Genomic DNA, 10,788 nt, shown 5'->3' with positions numbered 1-10,788 from the left:
GAGTGTCCCCTCTTCTTTTTCCTTCTCTCTATTTTCTCAGTATTTCATCCATGCTCCCTGAGTCGTTTTGTGTGCTAGTCGAGCCTCCCTATTTATAGGGAGCTGGGGTGACCTTCTTGGCGCCAAAATCCTCTTTATCTCAACTGAATTCCCTTGAGCTAGTAAGGAATGATTCCATTTAACAAACTGCACATGTGATTTAAATTTTGCATTTTATTTCCTGAATTTTATTGCTAACCAACTCTCTTTTGTGCCCAGGTGAGTTGAGGGATACCTCCAACTTGGCCAGGTGGCAATGTAGGAGTGGAGGGCAAGGCATCTTCCTCTTTTAATTCCTTTTGTCCTGCAACATATTTTTGTTCCACCTTTAATTTCCCGGTTACTTTCATTTACTTTGCATTGCTATTTTCTGTTTCTTATATTTTTGCATCACCTCATGTCCACGTGCCCCTCTCCTCCTTTTGCAATAAAATGAGACATCATGTCTGTTTTTTCCTTTTTGAATTTTGATGGGCAACTCCAACTCCATAGTTTGCCATCCTGACCCTATGAAGCAACTGGTTAACAAAATGTGACCTTAAGACCTCCCTCGTTTTAAAATTAACACCGACTCTAGCAAGTAAAAAGGCTAAACTCAAAACTCTGGACAAACTACAATTTTAACTTGAGATTCAACTTAATAATTTCTGAACTCAAAAATAGGAAAACCTAATTTTAGTAAATGGACTAAATTTTGAAAACTATAGAATTGGAGAAATTACTTTTCAAGACTAACATAAGGACTCAATTTTTTTTGGATTTCAGGACTTAATGTAACAGTAATTAGGGGCCCCGGGGGGGGGGGGGGCACCAATAGAAAAACCTGATTTTAAAATGAAAGTTAAAATGGATTCAAAATAGAATGACAATTCTGAAATGAACCAAGACTAATTGAAAAATGAAAGAAAAACTAATTTTGAGATTTAGTGATAGTTAAGGAACCCTACTCTAATAGGGACCAATTATTGACTCAGTCTTGGATCATAACACCCAGCCCAAGGAAAATTTGTTAAAAAAAATTTGTTAAAAAATTACGAGGTCTTGACGATTAATTTTACGGTTAGAAAGACTCTCACTAGGATTAAAAATCTGACAACTCTTGACAGACTCATGAAAATTGTAAACTCTGGTTGGTTGTCATCAAAGGGACTCAAATTTGAGCACTACGGGGGCTTTGGGTCTTAATTTTAAAACTCAGGAACATGCAGGACTCAAAATTAAACTTTGTTAATGTTGGGTTTTCTTAGGAGGGCCTATTAAAATTGGAGTGTCTATATTGGGAAAAGTTCATTAGGGAATTCTGTAGTTATAGCTAATTAGCTGTACTGGTTCTGCATGCACTTGTATTATTGCTAAGTAATTAATCTCCCACCCATCTCCCATATGCAATAAAATAATTTCAATTTTTTATGTGTTTACCTATCCTAATAGCACATGATTTTTACTCATAAAACTATCAACAAACACTCAACAAATTACCATATAAGGGTATGTTTTCCTTAATCCTAGTAAAGTTTTTATTACACACTAGGTGCACATTTTCTTTCTTTCATTTTTTATTTTTTGGGTAATCATTGGCAACAAAAATTAAGTTTAAATAGGGTCAAGCATACCTTCTATTAATGGTTATAAATTCAATAAGAAGATCATAACATAAAGAATCAAAGTCTCAACTCAACAAAGTGTTAAATCACGCTTCATACATTTTATCAATATTTCAAGTTTGTATAGCCCATGAAAAATCATGGATGTATCAAAACTTCATTTGCGATAAAAGGTTTTGTCTTTAATATTAGATCTATTTTTGCTTTTGGCTTAATGCAAAGAATGCGGCTAAATGAGTAAAATGAAGTCGAAATTTCAGTTCTGAATCTAGTAGCAAGAATATCTTGCAACAACTTTCAAAATTAGGATGCGTTTAGCAGCTTTACTCTCTTCAACCTATTTAGCCGTTACAAATCTTTTGTTAGCCCCCTTTTGTATATATTTTGTGACATCTTAACTTAATTATCATAGAATTTAAGTTGTGTCCCTTACCTTCTCCTACTACGGTTATATAGCCCGCTACTATGGTCTATGAGGTTATATGTCATTATAAGAAGTATAAGTTGCAACTCTTAATGTTTTTAGTTTGAAATAACAAAAAACAATGATTACTTTAGTCAATAACTTTTTACCTTTTAATATAAGTTACATCCATATCAAATTTCATCATCTAACCATTTTTAATTTTTAAATCAGTAATCCAAATGTGGGCTTACCGGGCACATTCTGACCCTCCTCATGAAATGACAAGGGTTCGAAATCCGCTTAATTGTGAAGAAGAGCATTACGTACGGAATGCATTTTGAATTTTGTAAATTGATTTAGATTTTGATTGAACCCCGTAAATTTAGAAAGTATAACTCGTTTGGAAAATCCTAAACATTCGAATATATATTTTAAAAATGATAAATATATAAAAAATTACAAAAACACAAATATGGATTATCAAATAATGCACCAATGAAAATTACATTATAATAAATTAGAGATACCATCCCAAAATTTCATATTTGTCATTTTGTTTTTTTTTTTCTAACTAGGGAGATGTGTCAAGACTATTAAATGCAAATAAGTTCTTTTTGAACAGGAAAAATTAGGACTTGCTATTCTTTCTATTTTTCATGTCTTATTTTTATTTTTTACAGTAAAAAAATATATTATGAAAATATATTTATTTATATTATCCGTTTCTGCTTAATTGTTTTCAGTTGTTTGTAGAAAAAGTTAAAATTAAATTTTATAATTTTAAATTGTTTTGTCAATCTATTAGGATATTTTTGTGTTTAGAGTTAAATTATTTTTATATTAAATCATTCATTTTTATCCATACTTTTTTAATAAAAATAAAAATAAAATGGTCATATAAATTTAAAGTATAATTAAAATAAAAAAATATCATAAAATTTAAAAAATCATAAAAGTCATTTATAAAATATTTTACCATATCAATTATCATATATAATAAGATTGTCCTTTGAATTTTGAAATATAATAATTAAGTTTAAATAATTATAATAATTTTTTTATTATAATATTTTTGTTATTTATATTGCTTTGCATTTTATTATTTTAATCATATTTTATAATTTTTATTTGATTCAAGAATAAAAATGAGCATTTATTAATTCAATTTTTAAGTTTTTTAGTTTTACAAATTTTAATTAGTTTTAAATTTTAAATTTTTATTTATGGTTTTCAATTTTGGATTTTATAATTTTTGACAGTTATATGCTCTTTAGTTTTTTTACGCTGGCCCGGCCAGTCCAGCACCAACCGCTAGGCGTGGCCTATGGAAGAATCATCAGACGATTCGGAGCCGACCCCCCTCGGCCTCGCTTCCCCGCCCTCAACAGCCGATCACTCCGACCCTCCTCAGCGTCGGCGAATCTGTGGCGGCTGCGACAGGCCAACTACCGTCTGCCTCTGCTCCTTCGTCCCTTCCGAACCCATCTTTACCTATACGAAAATCCTCATCCTCCATCACCCCCACGAGTCCCGCCACAAGCTCTCCACTGTCCCCCTCATCTCCAAGTGCCTCAGCTGCTCCCAAACCCTAATCGGCCGCCGCCTCTGCCTTGGCTCCTCTCCACTCCTCGACTCTCTCTACGGCTCCTCTCTCCAAAACCCTAGCCAATCGCCTCACGCCATCTTTCTCTTCCCCGGTACCCCAACCTCCTCCGCGCTCCCCATCGCGGAAATAGAACTGTCGAATATGATTACTCAGCCTTTGAGCGGTCCCGTCTTGATCCTGTTCGACGGGACGTGGAAGCACGCAAAGGAGATGGTGACCGCGAGCGAGCCATTTCTATCTAAGTTTGCGATCAGGGTTTCTTTGGAGTGCGACGAAAGTGTCGAAGGAGGGAGCATATACGACTCCGATTTGATTCTCAGGAAGGAGCCCTTCGGCGGGTGCATGAGTACGATGGAGGCCGTCGCACGTGCCTTGCGCGTGCTCGAGCCCGGGGGTGCCGGCATCGAGCTCGAGCGACGCTTGATCGAGGTACTGAGAGCCATGGTGAGGTTTCAAGCTTGTAATTTGAAACCAGTGAAGCCGAGGCCGAAGATGTTGAAGAAAAGTAAGAGGAGTGAGAAGTCTGAATTGCCACCGTTGCTGGGTTAGTGTTTGCAATTTGTGATTTTTGTCATTTCTGTTCTGAAAATATGCTTCTGATTTTGCAGCGTTCATGTAATTTAGTTGACTTTTTGGTGTATATGCACTGTTAAAAAGAAGAGTAAATTTGCGTTGTGTTTTTAAAAGAAGAAAATCTGAATATAGAAGACACACAAGATCAGAACATTTTTTGGATTTTCTTAATTGTGTTTTTGTCTGATCATTTACATAAATAAGTTGATATGAACTTATGAATATGAATCATAAACACCCCCAATTTTTCTTTATTAATTGTTCAACAGGGAACCCTTTTCAATTCTGATGGTAAGGGTACAATGATTGGTATGGAATCGAGAATACTAATGACTAGTGAGAAAATTTTCATGATTGTAACAGGCAGTTGTATAATTTTGATTGAAATATTTGCAGGAGCATGAAGAATCCCTTTCAATAGCACACTGACGTATTAGTAAAGGTGTTTACAAGCTTAAGTGTGGATGTCCTAATTATGCAAAATCAAGGTGGTGTTTAACACTTCGCAACTCCATATGCAAGATTTTTTTTAGACACCCTGGTGTGAAATGCCTTCAACCTGGGAATGCTTCAGCCACTCAAAATCTGGGAATGTTCTTCCGTAAAAAAACCCTTGCTATTAATTTTAAAAGATTATGCTTCTTAGAGGAAGTGAGGGAAATAGTTCTCCAGGTTTGTAAACACTAAGTTCTTTGTTGTTTAGAGGACTAAAGAGTCGAAGGCTAAAATTTTTTTGGTAATAAAACTCAAGCTAATTACAGTAAGTCCCAAGCTTCTATTTATAATAAGACTAAGCTCTAAAAACCCTAACAGCTATAAATCATTGAGTTGTTTGAATGCAGCCTAGCCACGCAAAATAAAATAAACGAAAAGATGCAGATACCATTAAATAACTTGAGGACCTAGGATACTTGGAGCGAGAGCGAAAGCAGGAGCAATAGGTGATAATGGCCATTAAGGTATATGCTTGTATATTTTTAAGTATAATAAAGTTCTCTTTTTTGATTGAAAATATTATAAAATTTTTATAATTAGCAAAAACCAATATTCAACTTACTGCTAGTGGTTAGAGGTGCACTCTTCTATCTTAGTTGTCTTAGGTTCAAATATCCCCCATACACTGATAACATTTTGATGCAAAATAACCAATATGCCAACAAATTTGTAATGAACCCGTGCAAAATGCAGATTTTAGGCTAGCTCATGGAGGGAAATTTAGGTAGCGTATGACAATATGGTACTCTAAATTCTAAACAATAACAACACTACAGTAACCTGAATACTAGTTTCTACATCGGTTAACTAGACTCTAAAGGTTTTTTTCCATAATTCTAACTTATATTCCACTCTACTCCTACTTTCATCAATTAGAACAATATCATTTGTAAACAACATACACAACGGCATCTCATTTTGAATATACCAATGAGTTCATCGTTCACTGAAGCTAAAAGATAAGAACTCAATATAGAGCCTTGATGTACCCCTATTGAGATTGGAAATTCTTTAAACTCTTCTCCTTCATTTCTAACATTGGTCGTTATTCTATTATACATATCCTTAATGACATTGGTATCGCTCAACATACTCCCTTCTTTTCCAAAACCAACCAAAGGACTTTTCTAGGTACTCTATATGCTTTCTCAAGGTCAACTTAACCATATATAGGTCCTCTTCTTTTCCCTAAACTTTTTTATTAACCTTCCTAGAAGATGGATAGCTGCTACTGTTGACCTCCCATGCATAAAACCGAATTGATTCTTTGAGACCCCCGTTTCTAACCTTATTCTTTGTTCAATTACTCTTTCCCACAGGTTTATCATATGACTTATTAGTTTGATTTTGCAGTAGTTAATATAGTTTTGAATATCACCCTGTGTTTTTACTCCACTCCTTTGGTTCTCTTGGTTTTTAATATGGTGTTGAAAAGATTTATTAATCATACACTTCTAGTATCTCTTAAAAATTCCAAACTCAATTGAGATGTTATTCTTTCCTATAGATTTTCCACTTCTCATATTTTTAATGCCATCTTTACTTCACTGACTCTAATTTTACAGATATATCTCATATTTTTAGTCTCATCCTTATTTTTCAAATTCAAGTTCAAATTTTCAATTTGATTTTCATTAAACAACTTATCAAAGTATTTTCACCACCTCTCTTTTATATCTTCTTCCTTAAGTAGGACATTATCATCCTTATCCTTTTTACATTTTACCTTTCCTATGTCTTTGCACTTTCTTTTTCCAACTCTAGCAAGTTTATAATGTCCCTTTCTCCTCCTTTTGTATCTAGCCTAGTATATAAATTATCATAAGCTCTACTTTTAGCTTCAATAATGGTCTTTTTTGCACCTTTTCTTGCTTTTTATACTTTTTAAGGTTTTCTATGTTGCTATAATTTTGTCATGTTTTATATCAAGTTCTATCTTTATGACTTGTAGACATCTTGATTCCACCACCAACTTTCTCTACTACTTGAGAATCTTCCTCTAGATTCACCTAAATCTCTTTTGATATATTTTTTAATAAAGTTAGCCATCCTAATTAACATATTGTTCACATCTCTTTTATCCCTTATCACACCTCTTTGATCATTTTAACTTTAAATTTTATTATATTTTATTCCTTTAGGTTCCACCACCTAGTCTTGCACGAATTTATTTTAGTCTTTCTCTTCCACTTCCTAGTACATATATCTAACACTAGAATTCTATGTTGTGTAGTCAAACTTCCACTCAGAATAACTTTGCAGTCATTCCAAGATAAATGATCCTCCCTGCTAGTTAAATAAAAATCTATTTGACTTTTATTTGTCTACTCTTAAAGGTTATTAAGTGTTCTTCTCTTTTCTTAAAGCATTTATTCAATATATCCAAATCATACCACATGGAAAAATCTAAAATCAAATTACTGGGCTTATTTTTACCTCAATATCCATGGCTTTCATGTACTCACCTCAGCCTTTGTTGTCCTTCTCAACGTGTCCATTCAGATCAACTCTTATGTTTTCAAACATTGATATCCCTGTATGACACGATCCGTATCCTCTCAAATTTTTTTTTTTTAAGGTTTTCTGCTAATCCTAGTTTGGGTGTATACACACTACTGACATTTATTATCTCTAATACAAAAACTATCTTTATTTTTATAATCCTAGCCCCTATTCTTTTGATGTCTATCACATTATCCTTTAGGTCTTTGTCTACAATAATTCTTGTCCTATTTTTATGTTTTCTCTTTCCAATGTACCAAAGTTTAAAAACTGATCTTTCAATTTCTCTAGCTTTTCTCCTACACATTTGGTCTCTTGAAGACAAATAACGTTACTTTTTCTTCTTATCATTGTGCCCTTGATCTCCATGCTTTTGCTCGTATGACTCCTTATATTCCAAGTTACAAGTCCAATCTGAGTTTCTTGTGTGCTACCTTCTTACTCCTTTCCTGTCAAGAATGCCCCTGCCTAGCCCACTCTTCTCTATTTGTCGTTACACTTGGGCGATAAAGTGCAACGCCGTTACTTTTACGGGACACCCAAGAGAATTCTTGGTAAGGATTCATATTAGAAAAACAAATTTGACAAATTTTACGCTGGCTGTCAGCTACATAATACAACTTTACTCCTTTATCCATGGTTGGGAGCAGCTATGTGTAAGATAACAATGGCATTTAATGCTCCAAGTTCTAATAAACCTAACATGTTTGCCATAAATTACACTTCTAGTTTTGAAGTAATCCCATCCATATAGAATAGAATACACCTAAAAGATCCAAATACCCTTTGATAACTTACAAGCATAGGATATTAAAATAGTGTGAAGCTGTGAACAGCAACTATTCTATAGTAATATGAACAGTAATTTGGATGTGAACACTTTGTTTGATTGGGAGGAAATGGCGATAAGATAAAGAGAAAATAATTGGTGTGGAAAAATGGAGGAAAAAGGCCTGCTTTTTCTACCCTAAATCAGGGAGAAATGGAGAGACTCCTTTTGTGAGCGGTTTTTGTAGATGATGACAAATTTTTGTTTTCTCTCCTCAGGTTTCCCTGCTGTTGAAACAAACAGAGGAGAGATTGCTGTCATTTCTTTTTCTTTTTTTCCCTCTCCTTCCCATTTCTGTCCAACCAGCAGTGTTACTTTTTTTGAGGTTTTTATCTCTCATCACATTTGGTAGCTGCTAGAAGTTGTTTGCTTTTAGGTTAAGCTAGGTATTGTGCTAAATTATTTTTTAAAGATGAAGTTGATTCAAAGGCAGGCATTGATTTTCTAAAGATTAGTTACTATTATTGTTATTATTAAAGCTCGATCTTCATTGTTGGTGCGTAACCTAACAACTTAAGATTTTATGTAAAGTGGTTGCTTAACATGGTATCAGAGCCAAGGTTGTCGGGAGATCTTGGGTTCTAGTCTTGTTTGCCTGTGTTTACAGTTTACTGTTTGGGGGTTAAGAATTATCTTACTCCCTGTAATGGTGTTTATTTATCATTTTTTTATCCCTCCACATGTAATCTGACTGCATTTGCAGGGGGGTGTAAAATCTTCGTATACATTGTTTGCCAAAACCAAACAGCTTAAGCTTTTAAATAAAGTGGTTTGCCTAACTATTATTATTATTATTATGTGCGTATTTTGGGAGTTGATTAAGGATAGTGCACTGATGGTATATCCATATGAATAGGTGCTATGTTGGCGTGCCCCTATCACGAAGTAACTCAATCCATTGATATATTTTAGAAATGTGGGATCTGGCTATTTTGTGAGGATAGGGGCTATTGTAGCTCATAACATCATGATGTGGCTGTTTCTATTGGTGTCCCACTACTAATAATGACACTCAAGCCTTTGCACTGGGCCCTCTGGTCCTGATGGGGTTGGGGTTGGATGTGAGAGGTCCAAAGTTCACGTGTTGCCAATCACTATATTAATAATGATAATGATGATGACCGTAGTGATAGAAGGCTTCAATTAATGGTCTACTCATAACTATTCTCTCTCTCTCTCTCTGTCTCTCTCTCATTTCATCAGATGGCAGAGCAAGCCCCAGGTTTGGAATCTGAAGGACAAACATACAGAGTTTCAACCAGTTCTTAGTGCTGGTAGTCATCCTAATGCTACCATGTGGTACTTGTCACAATCACCAGTGTTCTGCATAAGGGTGTGCAACCATTGCGGTAGCAGTGCTAATATGCCGATTTGTAAGTCATTAATTGTTCTCTGTTTTGGAGAATAGGTTTGTTGGTTACACCAGAAGAGTTTCTAAAAAGTTGTGTTTTAAGGGGCAATTTTTTGGGTAGCCTCGATGTCTGCTTTGTCTTAAAAGTACTTGATGAAGAAGCCATTTTCCTACTCTGCCAGAGGCATAATTTAGGAATCATGTCCTGCATCTTGCTTTCTTCAGTGATGTGACTGTGTGCACTAAAATCTAGCTTTTCTAACTGGGAGAACAGCTTCATGCCTTTTCATACTGTTACTTTAAGGTGGGAGTCTGCCCAAAACTTTCCTTTACATGCTTTGGTCACATTGTATTTCACCAATGAAACGCTACATATTGTGAATGAATTTGGCGCTGAGATAGTATTTTGTATGTTTCCAAACATGTTGGCAACAGAGCTACCCACTTGCTTGAGAAAATGGAACGTGATTTCTTGAATTTGGTTTGTGAAACTGTCAAATGCAACTCCATTCATATGCAGTGAAGGCAGAGACAGCAAAGTTTTGTTGCTGTGGAATATAGTTTATGGCTTGTCAGCAGCTGGGTAGTCGGAGCAAGTCATTTGGATGTTCTTGCAGGTGCAATTTGAAAACGTGAGACTTAAATAACCAATCTACTTGCATTGAGAACCTGCACTTCTTTGGAAGCTGTGGTTCTAGGTGAACAGACGCACATGTAGTCATGTAGCATGCCCGCCAGATGTTATCATGCCCATAAAACTGGATAGTGGATACAGCTCAACTTCTCAGTAGACTGTCATCAAAGGATGCTTCTTGGATGGCTATCACAGTAAAGCTCTTGCAAAGCATCGTATGTTTGTTGAACCTAAAACTCTGAGTCGGTGCCTCAGCTGCAATCTGATTCTAGTGTGGCAAAAGTGCTGGGATGCAGAGAATGGATCGTGTTCAAACCTGTCTTTGGTTAGTCAAGTCTGGATTGTAAAAACACAACTGTCAATCCTTTTGGAAACAGAGATTGTTGGTTAATTTATCTGTATGCATTTATTCATTATTCTACCATGTAAGTGAGAATTATTATTCCTTGATTGAAGAAATACAGGTATCACAATTGGAATTGAAAATCTATAGGTGTGTACAAGCACATGATCAGAAGCCCATGATTGGAAGAACACAAATGAGTGGGAGGATTGATTATATATTGCCCAGATAAAAAGTAAAAGACGACACTGTTTTGTTGGATGCTGAATGTGGCAGTGATTGATGCAATTCGTGAAAAAAGAAAAAGAAAAAAGAGAGAGACATGGGTGTGACTGATGTAGCAAACAATTGAAAAGCCAGTCTTGGTTATTGTGGCCCACTTCATGCCTGCTTGTTTCTGTGCTAC

At 35.1% G+C, this 10,788-nt stretch overlaps 1 protein-coding gene across 3 annotated transcripts; it reads left to right on the top strand.

The window, feature by feature from the left end:
- The first annotated feature begins 3,298 nt into the window (after window positions 1–3,298).
- Window positions 3,299–10,527, top strand: LOC131167336 (tRNA-uridine aminocarboxypropyltransferase A). 3 transcript variants are annotated; one of them, XR_009140099.1, is made up of 3 exons: window positions 3,345–4,199; window positions 9,258–9,427; window positions 9,841–10,527. XR_009140099.1 is itself a non-coding variant. In XM_058126106.1 (2 exons), the coding sequence occupies exons 1-2, from the start codon at window positions 3,374–3,376 to the stop codon at window positions 9,287–9,289; spliced, it is 858 nt and encodes a 285-aa protein (XP_057982089.1). In that variant the 5' UTR covers window positions 3,299–3,373; the 3' UTR covers window positions 9,290–10,527. The 3 variants fall into 3 exon arrangements, 2 of the variants coding, with proteins under 2 accessions (XP_057982089.1, XP_057982088.1); XM_058126106.1 differs by having other exon boundaries at window positions 3,299–4,199; window positions 9,258–10,527; XM_058126105.1 differs by lacking the exon at window positions 9,258–9,427 and having other exon boundaries at window positions 9,926–10,527.
- Window positions 10,528–10,788: the final 261 nt, after the last annotated feature.

The sequence above is a fragment of the Malania oleifera genome, chromosome 11, assembly GCF_029873635.1.
Source record: "Malania oleifera isolate guangnan ecotype guangnan chromosome 11, ASM2987363v1, whole genome shotgun sequence".
Classification (NCBI taxonomy): Eukaryota; Viridiplantae; Streptophyta; class Magnoliopsida; order Santalales; family Ximeniaceae; genus Malania; species Malania oleifera.
This window is presented reverse-complemented; position numbering and strand designations above follow the sequence as displayed.

Bases quoted from the DNA above. Each gene is read 5' to 3' on its own strand.
- LOC131167336 (XM_058126105.1), top strand. From the start codon at position 3,374: ATGGAAGAATCATCAGACGATTCGGAGCCGACCCCCCTCGGCCTCGCT. The intron at 4,200-9,925 runs GTTAGTGTTTGC...ATTCATATGCAG, and splicing joins TGAATTGCCACCGTTGCTGG to TGAAGGCAGAGACAGCAAAG.